Source organism: Microtus oregoni, unplaced genomic scaffold, assembly GCF_018167655.1.
Source record: "Microtus oregoni isolate MIOR12 unplaced genomic scaffold, Mior012 000018F_ref0000195, whole genome shotgun sequence".
Taxonomy (NCBI): Eukaryota; Metazoa; Chordata; class Mammalia; order Rodentia; family Cricetidae; genus Microtus; species Microtus oregoni.
The window spans coordinates 5616416-5643169 of record NW_024543077.1 but is presented as its reverse complement, the minus strand read 5'-3'; the positions used below and the strand labels follow the sequence as shown (position 1 = coordinate 5643169).

Here is a 26754-nt window from a genome sequence, read left to right as displayed (position 1 = left end):
GAGGACCTGGGCTTGATTTCCAGCACCAACACAGCATTTCACAACCATCAGTAACTCCACTTCCAGGGGACTCTGCGCCCTCTTCTGGCCTCCTTGGGAACTGCACACACAAGGAACCCAGATATGCATGTAGGCAAAACACCTATACATACAGAATCAATTTTAAAGGTTTTATATTTAAAAAAAAAAGTGGGGAAAGAACCTTAATGACATCAAATTTCTACAGTAAATATAGAAAACCTAGCAACAAAAATGACTAGAACAAAGAATGAGAATGGAGTTTATAAGACACTTTATGATCCCCTTAATAGAAAAAAGACAAGAGAACTGTTGTCAATTATAAAAGAATTAGATACATGCAGCCAAGTACAATAGAGGACTCTGAATTCTGATTTGAATAGAACATTAAATAAGAAGACATTTTTGATACAATTAGGGAAGCTCAGAAATAGAATAAGTTTGTCTGACTATAATTAACACTAGGAGATACTCAACTGTTGCAATTATGTAAAACAATGGCACTATTTTTGTCTTGTGTTCCTTTTTTACAATTATTTTAAGTGATGCATACAAATAAAAAGCATACATATTAATGAGACACTATGTAATGTTTAGCTCGGTACATACTGGGTGATGTTCAGGTCCAATTAGATGTATCTCCTCGAACATCTGCCACTTCTTTATGGTTGTAACTTCCAAAAACCTTCTAGCTTTTTAAAATTATTTTATTACTTGTTTATTCACTTATGCTGTGTGCATGTGTGCCTCAGCTCATATGTGGAGGTCAAAGGACATAGGACTCAGAAAGTTCTCTCCCAGGGACTGAACTCAGACCAGCAGGTGTGGGGCCCAGCCACATCACCTGCTGAGCCGTCCTGTGACCTCTCTACAGCCGGGACGGGAGGTCTCTCACTCACATCTGCCTGCAGCTGGGTCATTCATCATTCTTCCTCCACGGCTTCCTTCATCTGCCAGCCCCACTCTCCCAGGCCCTGATAATCATTGTTCCAATCTCAACGTTTTTGAGATCAAGGTTTTTATTTATTTATTTTTTTTTATTTATTTTTTTTTTTTTTTGGTTTTTTCGAGACAGGGTTTCTCTGTGGCTTTGGAGCCTGTCCTGGAACTCGCTCTGTACAGGCTGGTGAGATCAAGGTTTTTTAGATTCTACTAATGAGATCACAAGACGCTGATCTCTGAGCCTGACTTGTTTCCCTTAATGTTATCTCTGTTCATGGTTCTGGAAATGGGAGAATTCCAGTTTTTCATGGTTGCATAGTCTTCTGCTGTGTGTAGGCTGTGTGTATGCCTATTTTCTTTATTCATTCACCAGCAGATAGAAATGGTACTGTTCCTTGGCTACTGTGACCAGTACTGGATTGATTATGGGATTACAGACATCTCTGGCTTTTATTGGAGACAGTCCCACAGTCTTGACTAGGCTGAGTTCAAGCTCATGATCCTCCTGCCTCAGTCACTCAAGTGTTATAATTACAGGCTTACACAACCACACCCAGCTCTCCAGATGGCTCTTCAATACACTGACTTCATTTCTTTTAATGTGTACAAAAAGGCAGGACAATATGGCAGTCCTTTTCCTTGTGAAAACGTATGTCGTTCTTCCTGGAGTAGGGTCCCCCTGGCTGTGCTCTGATGTGTTCCTAAGAGGAGCTGAACACATTTCACAGGAGCATGTCCGCGATAGCACAGCGCCTCCTGCTGAACACATTTCACAGGCGCAGGTCCGTGATAGCACAGAGCCTCCTGCTGAACACATTCACAGGCGCAGGTCCGTGATAGCACAGCGCCTCCTGCTGAACACATTCACAGGCACATGTCCGCAATAGCACAGCGCCTCCTGCTGAACACATTTCACAGGCACAGGTCCGAGATAGCACAGCGCCTCCTGCTGAACACATTCACAAGCGCATGTCCGAGATAGCACAGCGCCTCCTGCTGAACACATTCACAGGCGCATGTCTGCGATAGCACAGCGCCTCCTGCTGAACACATTCACAGGCGCATGTTTGCAATAGCACAGCGCCTCCTGCTGAACACATTCACAGGAGCACGTCCGCGATAGCACAGCGCCTCCTGCTGAACACATTCACAGGCGCAGGTCTGCGATAGCACAGTGCCTCCTGCTGAACACATTTCACAGGCACAGGTCCGAGATAGCACAGCGCCTCCTGCTGAACACATTTCACAGGCGCAGGTCCGAGATAGCACAGCGCCTCCTGCTGAACACATTTCACAGGAGCACGTCCGCGATAGCACAGCGCCTCCTGCTGAACACATTTCACAGGCGCAGGTCCGCGATAGCACAGCGCCTCCTGCTTTATTCTTTTTGCACAGAGCACCTTTGGCTACTCAGGATTCTTTTGTGTGTGCACATATGTATTGTAGGATTGTTTTCTCCGATTTTGTACAAATAAAGGGGGGGGTCACTGACATTCTCATAGGGATTGCAGTGACTCTCTCCCACCATCATGGACAATATATTTGAACAATACTGACTTTAAGACTTTGTTGCTTTTTAAAAAGTTCTTCATCTCTAAGTTTCTGTTACATTACTGAAACACGTGTACTTCTCTTTAAGCCCACTAAGATTGTTAAAGCAATTGTTTCAAAGTCTCTGAGAGTGCTTCCCTTCCATACTTGCGAGTTTCTGGCACCATTTAGGTGAGCCCACTGTTTCCTAACAGTTCTTGATGCTTGTTGGTGTGAGACACTGTGAAGGGGAAGCACTTAACCCTCCCCTCCCTGGTCTGGTTTCGTTTACTTGCCGTACCTGCTGGTTTTCTATTTATCAGGAGTCATCTCACGATTTCAGCACAGGGCAGTGCCCGGGTTCAAATGTTCCAAAGGTCTACAGCTAACACTACTTGGTGGTTTGAAAGAAAACAGCCCCCAAAGGGAGTAGGAGGTGTGGCCTTGTTGGAGGAAGTGTGTCGCTGGGGGATGGGCTTTGAGGCATTTTTCTCAAGCTTCCCTCAGTGTGACAGTCAGCCGACTTCTTATTGTCTCTGAGTCAAGACATAGAACTCTCAGCTCCAACAGCACATCTGCCTGCACAGCTCCATGCTCCCCACCATGACGATAATGGACTGAATCACTGAACTTATAGATGTTGCCATGATCATGGTCTCTCTTCACAGCAATAGAAACCCTAAGACAGCGACTGTCCAGTCTGAGAATGCTGTCTGGATACACGTATGTTGATGTGTTGTTCAAAAAGATCTAAGAGAATACCTTCAGGGTACCTAATCTGTCCCCACAAGCCTGTCCTGGGGCTGAGGTAGCTCGGACGCCACAGGTAACATATCCTGTTCAGCTCTGTAGACTGTAGATAGCCTCGCCTGAGACTCCTGTGTTGCACCTGTGGCCACTAAGCTGACACCACAAAGTCTCCGCCAGGATTCCTATCGCTGTGTTGAAACACGGTGAACAAAAGCAAGCTGGGGAGGAAAGGATTGTTTGGCTGACACTTCCACATCTTAGCCCATCATCGAAGGAAGTCAGGACAGGAGGTCAGAGGAGGCAGAGGCCATAGAGGGGTGCTGCTCACTGGCTTGCTCCTCATGGTGGTCTGAGTAAGAACGGCCGCATGGGCGCACATAGTTGAATGTCACCGGGGAGTAGAACTATTGGGAAAGGGTTAGAACACCTCCTTGCTAGTCATTATAAATAGACAGAAAATTAGAAGAATGGAAAGCACTTTAAAATAAAGCTAATATTACTATACGATGATTTGAAATGTCAAATAACACTGAGGATTGGTGTTTCATTCTTCAACGTTATTTTTAGTGTTTTTCTCCGAGTGTGAATTAATCTGCATCCGGCCTGGGCTGAGCTCGCTAACTCAGACACCTGAGACTCACGTTTTCATATCTAACTTAAGCACCTTCTTTGAATATGACTCTGACTGCCATTTCCAATGTCCACCTTTACTGAGAGTCCCCAAGCTTTGCTTGGGCTTACGCAGGCCACATCCCTAGCATGAGCCAGTGTCATACACAGTCTTGAGTGCACACACACACACACACACACACACACACACAGTGTTCTAAAAACCCCCTCTCCTGTATTACCCCTTGTGCACACACACACACACACAGAGTGTTCTAGAAATCCCCTCTCCTGTATTACCCCTTGTGCACACACACACACACAGAGTGTTCTAAAAATCCCCCTCTCCTGTATTACCCCTTGTGCCAGCTGCTGGAGCAGGCTCCTCCTTTCAGAGACAACCAGGTCTGGCTATCAGGTTCAACCTCATTAGCATTCTGGTCTTAGCTTTACAAGCCTGATTCCCTGTATCCTCGTCCGCTAGGGCTGCCAAGCCAACACTGGAGGGTGGACCACAAAGGAAGGAAGGAGACCACCTTGCTGTAAAGAGTTCTCCAAGGCTTCCGCTTCGTTTTTGAGAGGATCTCGCCAAGTAACTCCAGTAGCCCTTCACTCTCTCCCATCCTCCTGCCTCAGCCTCCTGAGTGCTGGGGTTACATGGTATGCTAGTAAATCCTGCTTCCGCAATGCTAGTTCTGTCCGTGAGAGGAAGAGCAGGAGAACGGCAGTCAGGAAGAGAGAACGTCGACTCATTCCTTTGACCCGTGGACGTGTTTGGCTCTGCGTGTGTTATTCACGTCGACTCATTCCTTTGACCCGTGGTCGTGTTTGGCTCTGCGTGTGTTATTCACGTCTACTCATTCCTTTGACCCGTGGACGTGTTTGGCTCTGCGTGTGTTATTCACGTCGACTCATTCCTTTGACCCGTGGTCGTGTTTGGCTCTGCGTGTGTTATTCACGTCGACTCATTCCTTTGACCCGTGGTCGTGTTTGGCTCTGCGTGTGTTATTCACGTCGACTCATTCCTTTGACCCGTGGACGTGTTTGGCTCTGCGTGTGTTATTCACGTCGACTCATTCCTTTGACCCGTGGTCGTGTTTGGCTCTGCGTGTGTTATTCACGTCTACTCATTCCTTTGACCCGTGGACGTGTTTGGCTCTGCGTGTGTTTTTCTCCCACTTTCCTACGCGGTCTCAGTTCTAAACAGATTCTGATCTCACACTCCCCAGTAAAATCTACAGTCTGTTCGGGTACTTCGGTCAGAAGTTAAGATGTGTTTCAAAGTGTTTGACTGATTACCAGTTGGGGGGCTGGAGAGATGGCTCAGTGGTTAAGAGCGCTGTCTGCTCTTGCAGAGGTCCTGAGTTCAATTCCCAGCAACCACATGGTGGCTCACAACCATCTGTAATGAGATCTGGTGCCCTCTTCTGGCCTGCAGGCGTACATGCAGGCAGAATACTATATACATAATAAACAAATTTTAAAATAATAATTACCAGTTGGTCATCCAGTCCAAAAAGCTGTTCCAAGTATGTTTCAGACAGTCTCCGAAGTCTTGGTTTCAGTGCTGGATCGATGCACATGTCCCTTGAATAAAATTACAAAGCAAGGTCAACATGAATTCCATTTTGAAGTACTTCTATAATTGAATCACTGAGTGTCATGTATTTGTGTGGGGTGGGAAGGCTACCTCCCCTGAGGAGGCAGGTCAGAATCACCAGAATTCACTGAGCTCCCGAGAATGGCATCACCTGTCTCTCCATCCTCACCTTGAAACTCTCAGTCTTGGGAGCACAATGGGAGCTGACCGCGTCCTCACACTGAGAAAATCAGGAGTATATTGTTCACATTAACCCTTGGGGACCAAAGAGCCCACGGATGGATCCTTTAACAAGCCCCAGATCGGCAAGACTTTGTCATGATGCTATACAAAGTCCTTGGCCTTCAGAATATTTCCGTACATACTTCAAAACAACACTTACCAAAGAAGGTTTTCCAGACCATTTTTAATGATAATTTTGATCATTTGCTGTAAATATCTCAGTGGATCGGAAGGACATGTCACAAGTAATCCACATAGCAGCGCCTGTTGAGAAGAGAATACGGAAATGGAGTCAGGGCTTCTGCTTTCACCCGGGTGGCTCTTGTGTTTCCGCGACACGCAGTCCAACCACAGTTCCGTTCTCCTAGGTCTGCCTAAAACTTCTATGAGCGACAGAAGAGAAACTGCTGCCCAGTATTTCGTACGATGTAAGAAACTTCGAAATATCTTTGTTCAGATTCAAGATAGTTACAATGCTTAGATCCATGGTTTCTACCCCTCTTAAGTATAAGGGGCCGGTTGGTGCACACGCCTTTAATCTCAGCACTCAGGAAGCAGAGGCAGGTGGATCTCCTGAGTTCAAGACCAGCCTGGCCCTCCCGCAAAAGAATGAAGAACCATCTTTCTTTTAATTTTTTATTGATTCTTTGGGAGTTTCACATCACGCACCCCAATCCCACTTATTTCTCCATCCTTCCCTGTCCTCCCTCCTCCATTGTAACCTCCCTTCAAAAGACAAATTTTTAAAAGCTAGAAATGAAAATTAAAAAGAACCATCACTTTGCTCCTTCATCTTGCCCGCTTCTCTATCAAATATCTGCCTGTCGTAGTAGCACTGGGAGCAGCTGCCGTGTGTCACACGGGAGACCCTTTGTCCACTCAGCCTTCCTTGTAAATGTTCCTTGCCTTGAGTCATTGGGCTGGTGAGGAACCAAGGTGACTGATAAAATCCATGGTCAAAATCTACTGTGGAGATAAATGCAGTCTTCGCCCCTCATCAAGCAAACTTGATTTGCAACCGACAGAGAGCACTAGAGAAAACCACAGCTGACCACAGTGCAGAGTTGGAGAGCCTAGCCCTAGCCCCAATGGCACATCTGCAGCACACTCCCACACCCAAGGCTCCGGGGACATTGCTGAAGAGGGGTAGGGAGACCGTGGGAGCCAGAGGAGCAAGGAGCAGGGAGTTTGCCGTGAGACTGTGTCTCCTAGTAACACCAGAAGCTACACCTATAAAGCCTCACCGACATGACTGCCCAAATACGAGCTGAACAAAGATGACACACACCAACGGACATGCCAATCCGTGTGAGGGAAAGCCCACAAGGATGACACACACCAACGGACATGCCAAACCGTGTGAGGGAAGGAAAGCCCTCAAGGCTTCAAAGAACTACTCTCAACTAAGCAAGTCTGGGAGCAGGGGAGATGATCCTCCCAGGGAAGAGGACACCAAATGGTTGTCTAGTGCCAAACGATCAGCCCTGAAAACATACATAGGAGTAGCATTATACAGACTGAACAGGTTGTATTTAGGAATAAATATACATATACTACAGCTACATATAGGCATGCATGCAATAATAGTGAAAGAGGTGTCCATGAAGGAGAAGGAGAGTGGGCAGGGGTATATGGCAGGGTTTGGGAGGAGGAAAAAAAAGGGAGAAATGTTGTAATATATTATAATCTCAAAGATAGAAAAAATTTAAAATCTACTATGGTGATGTGGCGGGGTTCAATGGCAGAGCCGTTTGCTGGAGCATGGTGAGGCCATGGGTTCACAACAGGAGGAGGAATCTACTATAAATTGAAAAAGACTAAAATGCATTTATATTTTACCATGATACTTAAAGAGAATATATATACATATATATGGATATTATGGAAAATATATACATTTTATATATGCATATATAGGTGAATATATGGGTATTATGAAAAATGTGCAAACAGGTAGGAAACAAATAACCTAATAGGTAATTAAGTTATTAATTTTTGTTATTAATAGATAATGCACTTTAAAGGAAGCTGCTGCAGTATGATTTTCCCCTGGGCTATCCCTGTGAGAAAAACTTACCATTAAAAATAATATCAATGAGGCACACGGAATTCCTGAACACTTCTGCCCTTAGCCACACAGCCAACAGCTGCCAGCTGAAAACTCACTGTTAAGTTGGGAGCATAGCCCCCAGCCCCCAGGCCTGAGAGTGTATTGGTCTGGACTCCACATCCCAGAATGCCAGGTCCTGACCCTCCCAGAGAGGGTATTTAAGTGGATTCCTAAAAGAGGATCACATGGTCACTTTTCTTCCTCTTGGTGGTTGAGTTCGAGGCTTCACGGTTCCCCCTCAGGACCACCCGAGAGTGCAGGAATCCCACTAAACCTGGATATTTCTTAATTTGGCTTGCTTTGATTTGGCTTGATTGGGAATTTGCGTCGGCAGAGAGCTCGCATCAGGAAAAATTCCTAACACTCACCTTGTTCCTGAGTCCCTTCAGGGTTTACTGAGTATGTCTCAGCGGGAGGGAGATTTTTTTTTCCTTTCCCCGACCCAGAAGCCACTCTTGTTGGCTTTCTCCTGCTCCTTCATTTCAGAAACAAAATCTCCCAGACCCTGGAGTTACACAGAGCGTGTTCCCACCGCCGTGGGCCAAGTGCCATCAAACATAGATCTAGAGACTTAGCTGTTCTCCCAGTGTCCCTCCAACAAGCAGACAAAGAAAAAAAGAAATACAGGAAATCGGTCCTGACTGAACTCTGTATAATGGAACCCTCCCTTCACAACTCCGCCTCGACTCCCTCTCGTGGTGCAGTCGGCTAAAACCCCACCGGCAGGATAAAGGAAAAAGCCTCAGTTTAGACACAGGCCTCTCCCCTCTCCCCCTCCTGTTGGAAAGAAAATAATAAATTCAAGAGACTGAGAACAGAGCAGGGTTTAAATCCACAATTCAGCAGAAAAGGACACCAACATAGACAAAAGGCCAGACCGCCACCCAGTAGCAGCTTCTAAAATCCTCAACTGTCCGCTATTCCCATCGGCAGGAGCAAACACCCTTCACGAACTGCAGAGACAGAGGAGGGCAGGAGACTGAACTGAGTTCTTAAAAGAAACACTACGCGGGACTCACGTCTGTTTCCCAGCAACTTGTATGGCGGCTTAGAGCTGTGGGCATCTCCAGGTCCAGGGGAGCTACCCACTCATTCAGTCTTGGTGGGCACCAGACATGTACCTCTAGTTAGTTCTCGGGGAGCTAGCCCACTCTTACGACCGTGGTGGGCACCCCTCATGCAGAAAGTGCATACACATTCAGGTAAAACACACCCACACAGAAAAACAAATCTTTTTTTTTTTCTTAAGAAAATGGACCATAACAACCTCTTAAGCTGCCCCAACTCAGACCCTCCCTGACCTCTCTCATGAGAAGCTTGGCTACTTGCAGACTAAATACCCAAGGCATTCTTGGTTCCCACCACAGCTGCAAGCTAGATTTAAAAGGTGACTATTACCCAAAAAGCATCAAGGGACAGGGGCTGGATCCCTCCACTACATCTGCTTCCTGAACAGCTTTGCTGGAAGACCCATCTGTCCCTGGTGCTTTGATGTGTGGGGTCTACAGAGCCCAGGGGATCTGCTTCCCCCATTCTACAATCCATCCCATCCTCCATAGCCTGTGTCTAGAGGACATTTGCATCGGAAGTATTTGGATGGCAACGTGCTTCCTCTGCTACCTAGGGCTCTGCATTTTTAGCAAGCTCCTTGAGAAATTCCCAGGCACAGAAGTCTGGGAGTTAGTGGGGTTTAATTCTGTGGGGATTAAGAAAGTTGGGGATCAGGTTAAGAAATATCGGACATTGCATGTTGCTTTGTATTTCCGGGTTCTCCAGATCAAAAAGCTGCTTTCCTAAAAACAGAAACCTAGTCAGATAGAGAAGCTAAGTTACTGAGATGGCAGTACAGGCATATGGAGCTAACGGAGTGGGATGTTTACTTTTTGCAGAGAATTATGACTGTTCATTTGCTCCTAATGGACAAGACAACACAACAAGGAGTTTAGAAATTCATGGGTGGATGGCACACAGAAACACGCCAGTGAGGCAGCATGACCAGTGACTAAATAACTATTTCTCCCTGTTTGCTTGTTTTAAAGTGCTAGGGGTGGAAACCAGGGCCTTAGACAGCTAAGCAAGAGCCGCAGAGCTGACTTCACAGTAGACATCAGCAGGAAGGTCCGGGAGACAGCTCAGCCGACAGGTGCTACTCGCTGTACAAGAACAAGGGCTTCCTCTTGTTTCCTGAAGAGGATAATGAGGCATGTATGTCTTAGGACCCACGTGAGTCTTAAATGTGTGAGACTCAGGAAAGCACAGTGTGATGACGAGGAAAGATTGTGACAGATTGTACGCCAAGCTAAATGGAGGAAGCTCGAGCAGGAAAACGTGTTTGGCAAGGAAAGAGAGGGTCCTCAAGCAATAGTTCAGACGTACGGTAGTTAGCTGCCAGTATAGTTCTGGGTTGAGGGGGGCAGAGTAGGGACAGAGACAGACAAACTCGTGAGAACCAATCAGGGCTATCACGTCAGACACCCAGAACGCACGGTGACTATGTTAACAGCCTCATCGTAGTATAAAAGCAACTGTTTGAAGAGTGTTGCAATGAAAGCAACCCTCGAATGTTTGTGTGGCCCCGTTCGTCAGAAATGTCCACATGACCAGAAGAGAGTAGAGCGTGTCCGGGTGGGGAAGCCAGAAAAGCCATGCCCAGTAGGGCAGACCAAGTCACCAATAGCCAGGGGTGGATGCAGAAATCAGACAGGGTCACCCTGCGAAGACAAAGGAATTCTCCTCCAGACCCAGTCAATCACTGTCTCTTTTACTTCTGCTACAATAACAGAATATCAGGGACTGGACGAGTTACAAAGTTTCCTATGGCTTAGAGTCTGCAGCTGGAAAGTCCAGGAGCATGGAGCCAGCACTTAGTGAGGACCTCGGTGCTGAATCACACACAGCACGCCCCAGGCCAGAGGGGACTGGGGAAGCTGGCTTGGCTTGTGTACCAGTCTATCCTGTGGTAACCCACTCCTTCCAGTGAGATCACCATCAGTCCACCTCTGAGGCTGATGCTCCCTGACCACAGCTGCTCCGACAAGCGCCGCTGCCTCTCCACAGTGCTGCACTGGGAGCCGACATTCTAACAGGCGAGCCCTGTGGGGACACAAACCAGGGTCATTTGCTGTGAAAGCCTCGTCCTGGTGCTCCTTGTCCACGCCATGTGCTCGCCCTACAGAACTGGCTATTGGGAGAGCTCTTATCTATCTGGAAACGTTTTGTTCATCTATAAACACAGAAATACATCTTTTAAACAGACAATAGAACAAAGAGTCCAGATATCTGCACCCTTTGAAAAGAAAGAAAAGGAGGTTGCTTTAAAGAGAAAAGGCGCAGCTTGAGAATCAGAGTCCCAGAAAGCCCTGTACTTCACAATTTAAAAAAAAAAAAAAAATTGAACACTGTTCAAAGTTTTTCCTGCCCCTTCTCGCAGCCTCAGGAAACAAAGCAAAGTGCCCCCTCCCCTTGGAGACGTGGAGCACTGTGATGCTGCTTCAGGGTAGGTCTCATTCTGCAGTCCAATAGTGAGCCTTTGAATGAATCGGCCACCTCTTGTCAACATTAGAACAGACACCACCACTGTTTAACTTTAGAAGCTTTATCAATGCAAGTGTCCCAAGTGCTCTGTCTGTGCAGGAGGAACCCTGGGGAGAAGGGAACACCCCTCGGAACCAGCATGAGAGGTCTTACCTGCGCCAGAATCTGCCTGTTATACAGCCTGCTCTCTCTGAGCCCGAGTCTGCATTGAATGACTCTGCTGCCTCGGGTCTCCTGAGGAACCAGGACTACAGGAATATCGCCCGCCCAGTACAGACTGGGCAGCTTGAATTGCACAGACATAAGAGACCACGACAACCATTTGAACACCAGCACACCGTTCCCCCAGTGGAGGGATCATCATCTATGGCTACCCCTAGATAAAGAACCACTTCAGAAGGAAAGAATTGGCAGCGTTTTGTATCTTTGGTGTGGATTCATCTTAGAACCACCTCTGGAAACTGGGGCTGGTTGGACTAGGAACTCAGTAAAGATTTGCCCCCCACAGCCGAGAAGCTATAAACGCCTTACCCAAAGGCCCAGCAAACTAAGTCAGTGAAGCAGTCCCTGCTCTCCCAAATCAGCAAGCTGTCCCTCGCCACATACAAATTCCTGATTCCTGCATTCTTGGTAAATGTTTATTCTTTGTTCCAAGGCAGGGTTTTGGGAGGTTCCCCAGGCTGGTCTCCTGGGCTCAAGGAGCTTGAGAGAAAGTACAAACCACTGTGCCTCTCCTTTGCCCACCCCGTAAGACAAACACCCAATAACAGGATCCATGTGGCTTCTAGATAAATGTGTTTTATAAATACAAACTGACAACTGAATCTTGAAAGAAATGTAGGCCATAAAAACTTTATCAAAAAAAAAAAAATCAAGAAAAATTCAAGAGGCTTCAGTCGTGATTTGTAAGTAAAGCTCGCCCTCTGCTGGCCAGAGCCAGCTCTGCAGGCTCCTATCGTTTCCCTAGCTACTAAACTGAAACCCAACCTCACCATTTGAAATGTAATTTCTTACTCTGATACAATTGCTATGTCTATTTGTTTAATAATTTTGTAGACAGTGTATCCATAACACACAGCTCATCTTTTGTCTCTCTGGAGCTGGCCTGTTTGCCAGGAGCTAACACACCTACCTCTCTATCAAGTGGAAACAGAAATACAGACGTATGTCGAATTTTTTTAATGTACCCAAATCCTTCCAAGAGGGCATCATTGCATGGACTCCTATTTTAATAATTTCCTTAAAAATATGAATGCCTTCCAGGAGTACTTCCAAAGGACAGACAGTGAGGTGAGACACAGTGTGTGCAGTGTCTGTATTCTGAAAGGAAAGATGACTGTAGTGAACCAGAAGAATCACATGGATTCATGTTTCCAAAACTTTCTTGTAGGTACAGCCCTCAAGTGTTGCCATTACATATTTTTTCTAATTTGGAGTTTCTAAAATACATAGTTCCTGGACCATAAAATAATTTCTACACAGTAAACATCTTATTGCCCAGACTTCTAAGTATCTATTTACTCCATCTATCTAAAATACAAAGCAAACACGTAAAATAGCTAGCTCTGGATTGAAGAGACAGCCAAGAGGATAAAGCACTTGCCTCGCAAGCTTGAGGGACTGAGTTTGAATCTCCAAAACCCATGTAAAGTCAGGTGAAGAGCACACATAGGCGAATGGCCCTGGGATGCGGGGTGAAGGCAGGAGAATCCCTGAAACTCATGGGCCAACAAGCCTGGCATCAAAGAACAAAGAAACCCTCTTTCAAAGAAGGTAGAAGCCAAGGACTGACCGTAAGCTTTCCACTCATGTACCACGACATGCATGTGCCACCCCTCATACACACAAACAAACACAGCCAAAACGTTTAAAATACTCAGCTCCAAGGTCTTTTAAAAAGGCTATTACTATATCTTACTTTAATCTCTTTTGTGTAGACAACATACTTAGATGGCAAGGATAGATTCTACTGATGGGAAAGACTAGCTTGCTGCAGGCATGATTGCCTGCGCGTGCGCACACACACACACACACACACACACACACACACAGAGAGAGAGAGAGAGAGAGAGAGAGAGAGAGATTTCTTCCTGAAAGAATTATATTACTTTTTATTCACATGCTTTTAACATTTATGTACTCATTGGTTGACTGACCATTTACTTACTATGTGTGTGCATGCTTGAACTCTGGCCTCCACATGAATGCATGCATCCTAGTGCAAATACAGGTAAGACATCAGAGAGTAGCAAAATCCCACAGGAGAAAGAATCTGCTTTCATGAACTGACAAAACTAAGCACAAGACCCCCTACTGCACCTGCTTGATGCATGAGCAGAGGTGAAAGCCTTCTCAGGATAAACTCTGGGGCCTGCCCCTATTTAACATGTTAACAAATACTTCAAAATTACCACCCGAAAGGAAGGACTGTGCCAAACTGCTCTTTCTTCCCTTAGAGTTCCTCTGCTCTCCCCAAGAAGTTATTTGCTGGAAAATCCACTGCATCACCCACAACCAACAGCAACTATTTATTTACAGACAAAATAGAAGTTGCCAGACTTTCTCAGCTCCCTGCACGCAGGAGAATAAAACCTTGTATCCAGAACCACACTGTACTCCCGAGGCAGGGCAGAATGGGGGACCTGTGGTGACTGGGGGCGCTAGAGAGGGAAGCCTTGCTCCTGCAGCTCTGATCTGCTCTCCCGGCCAGAAGGAACCTACCGGACCACATAGGGAATATATGTTTTTCCCAACGGTATCCTGATAAAGACGGGAAGGAAACTGGACTCACTTAGGGCTAGATGATGTCCTTCCAAACAACCCAGTGGAGGATGCCAAGGCCAGAGATTAGGCTGTGCTTGCATAAGGCCACAAGGATGCACAGCATTGAACTTCTGGTCTCCCCTCTCCCAGAGCCAAATAAAACCACTCATAAATCCACCACACAACTGAGGAAAAAATTTACTTAGTTACTGAAAGAAAAAGAAACTTCAACTTTAGGTAATGTTAGAAAAAAAAAAGATGTATGTGGTGGGTTACCAATACTTAAAGATGGAACTTTGAAAGCCACAAGAAAAAAAAAGGTACACATATAACCCCACTGTGAAGACACTTAAACTGAGGGCCTCTCCCTTCCAAAGCCACCATTGTCCGATCGGGTGTGTTTTACTCTCTATTACAACACCGCTGTTTTCGCTTTTAATAAACCCAGTTTTGCTTCGTACAGATGTACCCTGAAACTCATTTCTTTGCTGAAACCGGGACCCCAGGTTCTGCTTCGTGGTGAGCTCTAAAAAGCTGTGTCAATGGCGGTGACTCTTCTTCCCTCCTGCTGGAGCGGGGCTAGGCAACCCTTGTTCTAGGCTCGCCGCCCCCGTCTTGCTCAAGATGCTCTTTATAATACCACTGTGCGTCTGACACGCCTTCCCTTGCTCCGAGGTTCCCAACCAGGGCCCTGTGCTCTCTCGCGCGGGCGAATGTCACTTTTTTTTTTCTCGCCTTTCTTCTCATTCCCACGCCTGCGTTAGCCATCCTCACCCTCTGGTCTTCTCTAACCTTTCCCTCCCTCTCGAGTTACCCAAATCCCGCTCCTTTCGAGGGCAGCCCTAGGAATCTCCTCGTCCCTGCCGGGCATCTCCCCGTGTCCTGTGTGTGTGAAAGACTCCGTGGCTCCAGTACCTCACAGATCTGAGGGATGTATTTGTCCTTGAAGTAGTTCCTCAGTTTAGGGGTGGCACAGCGCAGTGAAGACATGGCGGGAGGCCGGCCTGAGATGCAGCGGTCGGCTGAGCCGGCCGGCCGCGTCGGCGCGTTGCTCGGCAACCACGCGAGGGGGGGCGGGGAGCCGTGCAGTCCCCGCCAATCAGGAGACGGGAAAAAGAGAGCCTTAGGGGAGGGGGCGGGGCGAAAAGGAGAGGGGCGTGGTGTAGCTGGGCGGGGCAGAATACGAAGGGGCGGGGCGGGGAGGTCGTAGCTGGGCGGGGCAGAGGGCGAAGGGGCGGGGCGGGACGAGGAGGGGCGGGGCGGTCATAGCTGGGCGGGGCTAGAAGCCAGCCTTGGTGGGGCGGTCTGGGTACGTGAAGGAGCTGCAACTGCGACCGCGGAGGGGGAGGGGCAGACTGAGAAGGGGCGGGGCGAGGAGGGGAGGGGCGGGTTATAGCTGGGCGGAGCAGAGTGAAAATGGGCGGGGCTAATATGGGGCGGGGCTAGAGACGAGCCTCGCGCTTAGCGGTCCGGGTACTGGTAGGAGCTGCAGCTACGACCGCGGCTCTGTGCATCCCGCCCTCCCGGTGCAAGGCTCTGAGGCGCCGGGTGGGTGGGCTTCCGAGTTTAGCAGAGCGACTTCCGGGAGGCGGAGCCTCAGCCCGGTTTCCTCTCTCCGGACCCGAGTTGGTCCCGGCATCCCGGTTCCCCGCAGCTCGACGGCTGCAGCATGGGCGGCGCACGGGACGCGGGCTGGGTGGCGGCGGGGCTGGTCCTGGGCGCCGGCGCCTGCTACTGCATCTACTGGCTGACTCGGGGCCCGCGGCGAGGACGTCGCCGCCTGCGCCCCTCGCGGTCCGCAGGTGAGGCGATGGGCGGGCCACAGGCTCGGGGCTGCAGGGCCACTCCGAGCTGCGTGGGCCGGGGGTGCCCTGGGCGCTCACGGGTCCCTGTGTCGCATGGGAGGACGTGGAGGAAGGCTGGAAGTTGCCTTGCGTGGGTCTGGAGCCGCTTCCCTGCCCCCACTTCTTTGTTTAAAATAAGAGCTGAAAACGTTGCCCCGAGTTTTCTGTTGTTTCCTAGGGCTTCACAGGAGAGAACTAAGGTTTCTCCAAGCCATGTAGGTTGCCTATTACTTTAAAATTTGTACTGGGCCATTGTGTTACCAAAGAGATGTCCCTGGCTGCTAGTACGTCACTGCTGGGCCTCAGACCTAGGCTGAAACTTAGCGTGTAGCCCTGGGAAAAAGGGATCCCTGCTGTGCAATTCTGCTGGTACCTGCCCTGGGGAGGAACCTTGAAGCCATCCTCAGCATCCTGCAACTCGGACTTGTAGGTTCAGTCCTATGGTGATTGGGACATTGTCCAACAATTTGCTACGCATTCTAAAGGGGTCTTTTAGGTCCGGAAAACAATTTGAAATAAAATCTGCCGACCAAAAAACCTGCCTTCCTCAGAGGTAGAGAAATGTATTTTTTAAAATTTATTTATTTATTACGTATACAATATTCTGTCTGCGTGTATGCCTGCAGGCCAGAAAAATGCACCAGACCTCATTACAGATGGTTGCTGGGAATTGAACTCAGGACCTTTGGAAAAGCAGGCAATGCTCTTAATCGCTGAGCCATCTCTCCAGCCCCGGAATGTAATTTTTTTATTAAGTAACTATTAAAACATTTTACCGGCACCATTACATGTAATCTGCTAATGCCATTCTAAAGGCAGAATTCTCACCTCTGGGTATATGCAAATTAAGTTGCCCTTAAAAAGCAGAACACCTCATTGATGACTTTTAATGACCTTCATGTGGCTTTCTTCTTACGCAGAAGACTTAACCGATGGTCCCTATGATGCGGTCCTAAATGCTGAACAACTTGAGAAACTCCTATACCTGCTGGAGGCAACCGATGATCCTATAATTGTTGAGAAAGCCTTGGTCACCCTGGGCAATAATGCAGCTTTCTCAACCAATCAAGTAAGTCTCCTCTTTCCCACTACAGCTGTGCTTCTGGGCGTTCAGCTCTCGGTATGTCTGTACCTCACTTACACTCACAACATTATCGGCTTTTTTTTTTCTTCATAAAAATCACACCCAAATAATGAAATTACAGGAAGTAATATCTGAGAAGCTAGATGCCAGCATCGCTGTAAGAGCTGGGTAATAGCATCGTAATAGTTCCTAGCCAACAAAAGGCAGAGTTTGCATAAAATAGTAAAAGCACCTTACATTTAAGTATGTGTTTTCATTGGATAACCGACCTCGCTAGAGTGGTCTGTTGTAGGTGATCGATCCCTCAGCCAGCGATAACCACCAAGGCAGTGTAAATGGCTAAGACTATAGAGTTTAACGTGAATGCTTTATCCCTTCCCCCTCAGGGAATAAGTAAAAACAATTTGGGGTTTTTTTTTTTCAACAATGCTTTTGTTAACATTGTCATCTGTACAGATTTATTTTGAGCTAAAAGAAAAAAAGAGTTTTGAATGGTTTGCCATTAAAAAGTGATACACATTTGAGGAAATAAATAGGCATTTAAGGTGATTGTGCAACCTATACATGTATCAATATACAAAGTGCTCCATATATATATATATATATATATATATATATATATATATATATATATATTTTCTGTGTGTGTCAGTTAGAATAAAGGGAGATAGATAAATAAAGTGCACTGGCCACATGGAAAACCAGGCATGGTGCCACACACTTGTAATCCTGGCACTGGGGAAGCAGTGACAGGGAGTCAGTCCATGGATCTCGCACTTTTTCTCTGGGTCCCAGAAAGCCACACCGGTGATATTCACGGCATACAAAGGGGCTTCCCACATCACTGGTCCCAACCGATCCCAAAGACCCAGATAATAAACATTGTTTCTCAACCAATAAACATAGTTACTTTTGACTTCTGTGTTTACTGCTTTCAGCAAGGGACACACATGCTTTATCCTGGTTTAGGGGCAAGAATGTATATAACTTAAGACTGTAGCTGTGTGTTAGTTCAGGTTGTAAAACTAACAACCAACTATTCCATGGGAAATCCAAGGCAAGGTTGGTAGTTAAATTATTCTCTTAAAGGCAGGTAAAACAAACAGTTTAAGTACACTCTAGGCTAGCAGACTTAAGTGACTTCAAGGTTTATTATTAACTTTGGCTATGAGGTCCAGCAAAAATTCCAGTCTTGGAATATAAGAGATATTTCAGAATATTGCATCTCCACACTTGTTGAGTCCCAGCCAATGAAAGAAATGTCTCAAAAAAAAAAAAAAAGTAAATGACATTTTGAGGAATGGCCTCTGCACACGCACACTCACATAAAGACTGTTTCTGAACAGGAAGATTTGTGTATGAATATACAAATAACATTTCTCTACAAGTGATTTATTTTAGTTGCATTTCTGTGTGCGTGAAGTTCAGCAAAAGGTTGCATATTGAAGTTATGGTCAATTTTTTCCCTCTCTCTTAGGCCATTATTCGTGAGTTGGGTGGTATCCCAATCGTTGCAAACAAAATCAACTCTCCGAACCAGAGTATTAAGGAGAAAGCATTAAATGCACTAAATAACCTGAGTGTGAATGTTGAGAATCAAGTCAAGATAAAGGTAAGTTGTCTGAAATAAAAACGCATGGGGTTGTCTACAAAAAACAGGAAGTAATTAGTTGTCGGTGAGGACAGTCACAGCGTGAGTGACTCTCAGCTCAGCTCTCAGTGCGCCTGTGAGGACACTGTCACAGCGTGAGGGACTCTCAGCTCAGATCTCCAGTGCTCCTGTCCATCCCGCCTACCCTCACCATCAGCTGCAGAAGCCAATACTTATCTCAGAGGATGGAGAAAGCTGGCTTACACGTGTAATGTAGAACTTGAAAATGTGACCTCTGGGGACACATTTGGAGTGTCTCACAAACGTTAGTACAGGTGTGTTGGGCGGTCAGTTGATCGTTTCTTAGAGCTTAAATCAGACATTTTCTTACAGTTTTGACAGCATTCAGATTTAGTGATGATTTTTTCCCGTCTGGGAATACTGCCAGTGCTTCATGGCTTTTTGCAGTGGTGAATAGTATAGAAACTCACATACCTGCATCTCCAGAAATACGGAAGTTAATTTTGCTCTGCTTGCTTTTGATTCTCAGCACAGCGCCAGGTCATTAACAAAGGCAGTTTAGCTAGAATGGTCACCAGAGTCGAAGGGCCTGACATAAATGTCCCGTGTTCTGAAGATCCAGTTCCTGAGCTCTGCTCTGCCCTGCAGAAAAGCAGCATTCAGGTCCTGGAGCGCCCGAGGTGCTCAGTCGCTCTCTCCTGCCTGCAGGTGTATGTCCAGCGAGTCTGCGAGGATGTCTTTGCGGACCCCCTGAACTCTGCCGTGCAGCTAGCCGGGCTGAGGCTACTCACGAACATGACTGTCACCAACAACTACCAGCATCTGCTCAGCAGCTACATCACCGGGCTGCTCCACCTGCTGCTTACCGGGAACGGAAGCACCAAGGTAGGGAGCGCAACGGTCGGTCCTGTGGGCCAGAGAGCCGCCTCGCCAAGCTCAGGAGACTGCATTTCCTGTCCACGTGTGGTGGCACAAACTTCTTATCCCAACACTCAGGGTGCGGAGGCAGGCGGAGCTCTGGGAGTGCTACCTCGTCTACATTATGAGTTTCAGGGGGGAAAAGAAAGATTGGGATCCCAGACTGTGTATTTCATCCCTGTGAGGTTCCCCTAAAAAGATAGTGGTGCCTTTAATCTCAGCACTCGAGAATGAGACAGGTAGATCTGTGTGGATTCATGGCCAACCTGATCTGTAGAGCAGATTCTAACAGGCAGGGCCACATAAAGAAACCCCGTATCCAAAAGATAAGAGTGTAGTCCACTCAAAGGTGTATGAAAAATCCTCATAGACGCCCAAGAAAGCCTCTTGTCTCCTCGCCAAGAATCGCAGATCATGTGAAGCTCTTGTGCTGTGTCTTGGGCGATCATTTGATTTTCTGAGAATCAGGAAAATCATGTTCTGGGACCCCTGTCGTCCTTTAACTAGAAACAGGAACCGAGTAAAGGACTCTGAGAAATAGTGACGTAAGCTGCAGCTCTTACCTCAGTGCTGACAGCTTTTTAAATCAGCATACAAAGTAATGGGTTTTATTGTCTGTTTTTATGTATAGTTTTTTGTTACTCCTTGTCTTAGGGTTTCTGTTGCTGTGAAGAGACACCATGGCCACTACAACTCTTATCAAAAAGAAAACACTTTATTGGGGTGGCTCTCGTACAGTTCAGAGGTTCAGTCTATCATCATGTTGGGGAGCATGCAGACATGGTGCTGGCTACATCTTGATCAGAAGGCAGCAGGAAGTGGACTCACACTGAGTGGTATCCTGAGTATGGAAAACTCCCAAAGCCCGCCCCCGTAATGACACACTTCCTCCACAAGGCCACGCCTCCTAATAGTGCTACTCCCTGAGATCACGGGGCCAGTTATATTCAAACTACCACATTCCACTCCCTGGCCCCCATAAGCTTTTAATATCATAGTACAAAATGTATTTATTCCAACTTCAAAAGTCTTCGTTGTCTAGTACAGTCTCAACAGTGTTTAAAAGTACAGAGTTGAAAGTCTCTTCTGGGATTCGTGAAGTCTCTTAACTGTAATTCCCTATAAAATCAAAATCAAAAAACAGATCACACACTTCCAACACATAATGGCTCAGGATATATATTACCATCCCTAAACACAGGGAAGGGAGCACAGTGAGGAAAGGCAAACCGAAAACCAGCCGGGGAATTCCACACTCTGCGTTTCCATGTCTGATGGTCTCTAACTCTGCTCAGCTGTGTTGACTGCGGCGCACTTACCTCTCTGGCGCTGGCTCCACTCGCTGGTTCCAGCTCTCTCCAGCATCTTGGGGGCTCCAGGACTTGGACCTTATAGTTTCACACAGTGGACACCCCTGACACTCACCTGGCCTCCGTAGCTTTCCTTAGTTTCAAGGGGCAAATAACACAGCCCCTTCTCTTAACCCCAAGCTGCCGAGTTCTGCTCCTCACGGGGCTGAACATGGCCCCTTGTTCAACTACCATCCTCACCAGCTTTCTGTCCTTCACCACCTAAGCTTGACTGTCATGAAACTAGCTCTGTAGACCAGGCTGACCTCAAACTCAAAGATCCACCAGCCTCTGCCTCCTCAGTGCTGGGATTGAAAGTGAGCATCACCACACCTGGGAGTTCTAGGCTTCTTTAGTTCCTTTTCACAGCTGAAAACTGGGTAGGATCCTGCCCTGAGATCACCACTCCCTTTATCCCATTTTTTTTTCTGTTTATCTCCTTGAACACAGGATCCAGCTCCATCCCACTTCCTGGTGCCCCTTTTCTCAGTCCACACGTTTTGTATTTTTCCTTGCTCAGCTTGCTCCTTTTCTTTATAAATCTTCATAACCACACAACAGGGCCTATACTCGGCTGTTTTGAGAGTTCCTCTACCTATGGAATTAATTCAAAATTCTTCACCTTAGCCTCAGGCAAACTGTTCAGACAAGCCACCATCTTCACCAGAATATCACAGGACCGATCTCTAGGCAATATATTAACCTCCTGAGGTGGCCCCCACAGTTCATGGTATCCATCACCCCCAGCACCACCGTCTTCCATGCTGCTACTAGAATGGTCCACTAAGCAGTGCGTAAAGCATCCTGCTCCTTTCCAAACCCAGATGAGTATCTGACGTCATTTTGGAGTTACCAGGGTATAATTACAGAAGAGCTGCACTGTAGCCCAGGGTTTCTGAGGTGTTATGTGTGGGTGGTCCCAGACACGCACAGGTGTTCAGAATTAAACCCTTGGCTGTATTGCTGCAGCCCCAGCTGGCTCCAGCCCGGGAAAGCGCCTTCCCTCTGTGCTGTGACTGCTACATTCAAAAAAACTCTCCCTTGACTGTCTCTGCAGCTTATTTACCCGGAACCCAGGAGGAACTCTTAGTTCAGAGCCAAGCTCTGGACCTGTGTATATCTGTCTCAGATCTGGCCAGTAAAATTTACCACTTTGTGAGAGATGACTCACATCAGGTTGTTTTGTTTTGTTTTGTTGGTGGGGGGGGGGGATGTTTGTTTGGTTGTTTGGTTTTTTTGTGTTTTTTTTTTTCCATTGCATTGCCAAGAATTTTTCTAGGGTAGAAAATTAAAGTTTTGCTGGGAACCTGGTCATCATGGCGTTGTTTCTCCATAAAAGCTGAGCATGAGCGTGAAGTTCTAGCTGGAAAATGCGTCTTGGCATAGCCGTCCGTTTGTATGTGTCGGTCATGGATGCTTCCTCCGTAGGTGTCCAGCACAGGGACTTTTAGTTTGTAGTGGAATTCTCACTGCGCTGCGTGATCTGTGTTTGCACCCTGACTCACAGCAAAGACAGATACTGTAAAGTGCTGCCTGTACTGACCAGAGAGCCAACAACCTAAATGTCCTGGATAACCACAAGGTGGTGTAGGAGGCAAGAAAGGAAAAGAGCGGAACTGGAAACTGTAGTGCATGAATGTGCTTAACCTGGAGAGGGCAGCACGGTTCCTCTCAGGCTCACGGTGATCTGTTGTGCAGCTTCTGTTCCTGTTCCCCTGCCACAGCTGCACTGACTTACAGCCAGGCGCCGTCCTCAGGCCTGTTCCTGGTGTTGCCCACAGCGTCAGCTCACAGGGAGTGCACTACAGGGGCAGAGGTCACTCTTGCTTCTCGGCAGCGATCCCCACTTTGGGGCAGGAGGGCCAGAGGCATAGACTTCTGTTTTCACCTTGTTCTCTTCTGCAGTTTGTTGATTTTGCGTTAATTTTACAAATTTTTAATTTGGGGGAGGAGGGAGGTTTGTTTTCGGAGACAGGGTTTCTCTGTGTAGCCCTGACTGTCCTGGAACCTGCTCTGTGGACCCAGCTGGCCTTGAACTCACACGGATCCTCCTGCCTCTGCCTCCCGACACTGGGACTAAAGACACACACCTCCCTACCCACATGGTCAAACTGAGGTTAAGCAAAGTTTATCACCTTCTCCTTATAAACAACTCCACATGTGATCACAGGAATTGTAGGCATACAGCGCACTGGAAACTTCCTTTTTTCTTTGTTTCCCTGTATTTGGAATGTTCTCTGGCTAAGGGAGACTTTAGGGATCCCAAGTTGGATCCCACCACCCTGTCCCCAGAGTCCCAAAGTCAGTGTGTGCTGCCTGTCTAACAAGTTAGAAAAAGCACACCTAGGTTCCTTCCTGGATCTGGTGAAAGTAGATTTGTTCTTTCCTGGTTTTAGTGCCCTCCTCCTCTTCCTCACTTTAATTTCAATGGTCTTGTAGAAAGTGTGGATTCATGTTTTTCAAAGAGATATTCTGAGGCTGGAGAGATGGCTCAGCACTTAGGAGCATGTGTTGCTCTTGCAGAGGTCTCAGAACCAAGCACCGGCACAACCATTGCTAACTCCAGAGGCTCCATTGCCCCCTTCTGACCTCTGCAGGTACTGCACACACGGTGCATATACATACAGTCAACCATTTATGCACATAAAACGAGTCTAAGGATTTTTAAAACATTCTATTTAATTTCTGACTTTTCAAAACTATGTAATAAGAACGCTAGCACTTTAATTAGCCTTTCGACCACTTTCATATTGCTTCCTAATTAAGTGATCACAAAGTATTTTTCACATTTTAAAAAGATAACCTCCAACAGTTCTGGGTTCAGGTGAGGACCCGGTCTCAATGTCTGAGGTGAAGTGCGATCACAGACACCACTGACCTCTGCCTCTGGCCTCCTCATGCACACACATGTGTGTATGTGTGCACACAAGCACAGACTCGGAAAGAAAGGAGGTGACTGAACACATACCAGACTTACAGTATTGGGAGACATTTGCTGAGCTCTTCCTGCCTCCCCAGCAGCTGAGACAGAAGTGAGGTAGCTGCTCTCAAAGAGGTGCCAGGGGTCAGAGGAGCCGAGAGGAGACTTCACAGAGAGAATTGCATCCAGGCTTGGAGGTGCAGACGGGAGTTTGTGGGGTGTTGGGCAGTTAGAAAACAGCACTCTAGGAAGAGGGTTGTACTTGCTGATCCAGTAAACCCAGCCTTCTCGCTGGCAGGTCCAGGTGTTGAAGCTGCTTTTGAATTTGTCTGAGAACCCAGATATGACAGAGGGGCTGCTGAGTGCCCAGGTGAGTAGATCACCTGCCCAGTTTGTGCATGGACACACATACAGAGATTGGATGGATGGAGCTAGGAAGGTCTGCCCAGAAACACTCACACTGTGGGGTTGGTTTACTGTTCCTCCTATATATTAATTTGTGTTTACTGAAACAAGCATATTTTACTTTTTAAAACTATCTTTAAAAACCCTCTGCATCAACACTGACTTTTCCCATCGCTGCTCCATTTGCAGTCCACAGTATCCTTGCGTCTGTAAATCTGGTCTGGTTTGCGCACATCTGCCTCAGCATTTGCTGAGACAACAGTGTCGAGCCGCCCACCCGAGTGTGCTCGATGCTGGGCAGAGCGCACCGACCAGCAAGTACACAGTGCTCGTCCTCATGGAACTCAAACCTGTAACCAACGAGCAGCCACTGCAAAAGCAGGGCCGTCCACTCAGCCCTGGTCCCGCGCTGTGGGGGTGGTGATACTGGTTGCACTGACGAGTGCTTACAGACTGCATGGATCCTACAATGGTTGGATTTTCAAATGTCTGCTCTCTGGGGTCCCAAAGAAATCTTACCTTTTATCTAACAAGCACAACCTCATTTCATGTGTGCCATGGGTCTAGAACCTGCACGGGTGTTAGTGAGTTAGCAGCTGGGGCTGCCTGCCCCAGACCAGACTTCTAAATGGAAACTAGTCAATGCTATTTTACAATACAAAATGACACTCAGTGTTTCCTCTTTCAGGTGGACGCTTCCTTTCTTTCCCTGTATGATGGCCAAATAACAAGTGAGATTCTTCTCCGGGCTCTCACGCTGTTTCAGAACCTAAACAACTGCCTCAGGGTGGAAGGCTGCTCGGCTGCTCAGCCGCCCTTCGCCAAAGGCTCATTGTTTTGCCTGCTGTATGGAGAAGACTGTGCCCAGAAGATGAGGGCGTTAGCTCATCACCACAATGCGGATGTGAAAGAGAAGGCTTTGGCAATACTGCCAAAATTCTGACTGGTTGCTCCTACTGTTTCTCTCCCTCTCTGTCTCTCTCTGTGTTTTGTTTTTCAAGACAGGGTTTCTCTGTGTAACAGCCCTGACTGTCCTGGAACTCGCTCTGTAGACCAGGCTGGACTCTAACTCACAGAGATCCACCTGCCTCTGCCTCCCTGAGTCCTGGGATGTTAGAGGTGTGTGCCACCACCACCCGACTGCTCATACTTTTTCTATGAGTGATGCAGTCCTAAGTCAGCACGCAGGGACTTATTTTCCACCTTTCTTTAAAAGGATGGTTTCAGCTGATGGAATTAAACAATAGAAGTCGCCTTTTGTTTCTAACACAGTTCAGGGTGAACAGCTGTAATCCAACATGACTTTCAAAATTTGAAACTGTTTTTTTTTTTCTTTTTTTTGAGATAGGCTTTCTCTGTGTAGCCATGACTCTCTTGGATCTCATAGACCAGGATGGTCTTGAATCCCCAGAAATCTCCTGCCTCTGCTTCCCGAGTGCTGGGACTAAATGCTTGCGCCACTACAGCCTGGCAAAATTTTGAATTTTGGGATAGTTGAGATCTGGGGCAGTGTGGGGATTGGGTAGGATCTACAGGCGACATCTACAAATACTTAAGTCGGGAACAGTCAGGATGGGAGTCACTTCTGGGGCAGAGGTTTAGTTGGGTTCATGGACTAATTTGCTCTTCAGGTTTATTTTGGATAATTTTACTGTTATCAAGTGAATATGAGATTGAACTAGAGATATTTACGGGGATATCTGATGGCTCCCCCACATCGAATCACTGGCCTTTCTCTGTATAGTCCTGGCTCCTGGAAGTGATTGGCAGTTGCTCACGAGGCAGCCTGAGGTGCTGAGTGGAGACCAGAACTGCCACAGCGGGCTCTGGGCCGCGGTGATCCCCAAGCTCCGCTCCACCTGCCCCCTCCCCCGTACCGCTCGCAGGCCCCTCATCATCAGAGCTATTTCCTTCTCCAGGGAGCATGTTCTTAGCACCTACCCCAGTAAGGATGTGTCAGATGCTGGAGAACAATCCAGGTTTCCACCCCCAGGCAGCTGGCTCAACCAAGATGAGCCTGGGAGAGTCTGACTGGAGTCTATAGAAATACACCCTGAAATGATGTTTTTAAAAGCTGTTGTAAAACAATGTACTGTGGTCCTGTGTGTTTTGTAACAATGAGAAATGCATTTATACATAGAACATTTCTAGAATGATGCGTAAAACTTGTGATCACGGGACTGGGCGGTGGGCACACTGGATTTTTCTGTGTATGCCCATTTCTACTGTTTGAATTTTTTACTGAGCCTAAATTATATAATAATTTTTAATAAAAAGAAAAATGCAAAGATGTACAAAATTTCCTTACTTGACTAAAATTAATATATATATATATATCTTTTCTAAATTTTTTCAAACTTATTTGTGAGCGTTTTGCCTGCATGTATGTATGGGCACAAGGTCAGAAGGCATTGGAACTCTAGTAGATGGTTGTAGCTACCATATGGATGCTAGGAACTGAACCCAGGTCCTCCTAGCCACTGAGCCATTTCTCTGAGCCCTATAAACATTATCAGCTGTCTTTTCAGATAGTTAATATCTCAG

General features: G+C 47.0%; 2 protein-coding genes across 2 annotated transcripts in view; one reads left to right on the top strand and one right to left on the bottom strand.

Annotated features, from left to right (window-relative positions):
• LOC121458647 (dynein regulatory complex subunit 6-like) overlaps positions 1-15106 on the bottom strand; it is a 169199-nt gene extending 154093 nt beyond the window's left edge. Inside the window, exons 1-3 of the mRNA XM_041667951.1 lie at positions 14994-15106; positions 5832-5935; positions 5346-5436 (exon numbers count right to left, since the gene is read on the bottom strand). Of these exons, the coding sequence (XP_041523885.1) occupies positions 5346-5436; positions 5832-5935; positions 14994-15068 (270 nt within the window). The 5' untranslated portion in view covers positions 15069-15106. The remainder of the gene's footprint in view (positions 1-5345; positions 5437-5831; positions 5936-14993) is intronic.
• A 460-nt stretch (positions 15107-15566) lies between these two features.
• On the top strand, positions 15567-26502 carry LOC121458919 (armadillo repeat-containing protein 10). Its single transcript, XM_041668311.1, has 6 exons — positions 15567-15880; positions 16843-16991; positions 18484-18618; positions 19327-19503; positions 24104-24175; positions 24899-26502. The coding sequence occupies exons 1-6, from the start codon at positions 15748-15750 to the stop codon at positions 25151-25153; spliced, it is 921 nt and encodes a 306-aa protein (XP_041524245.1). The 5' UTR covers positions 15567-15747; the 3' UTR covers positions 25154-26502.
• Positions 26503-26754: the final 252 nt, after the last annotated feature.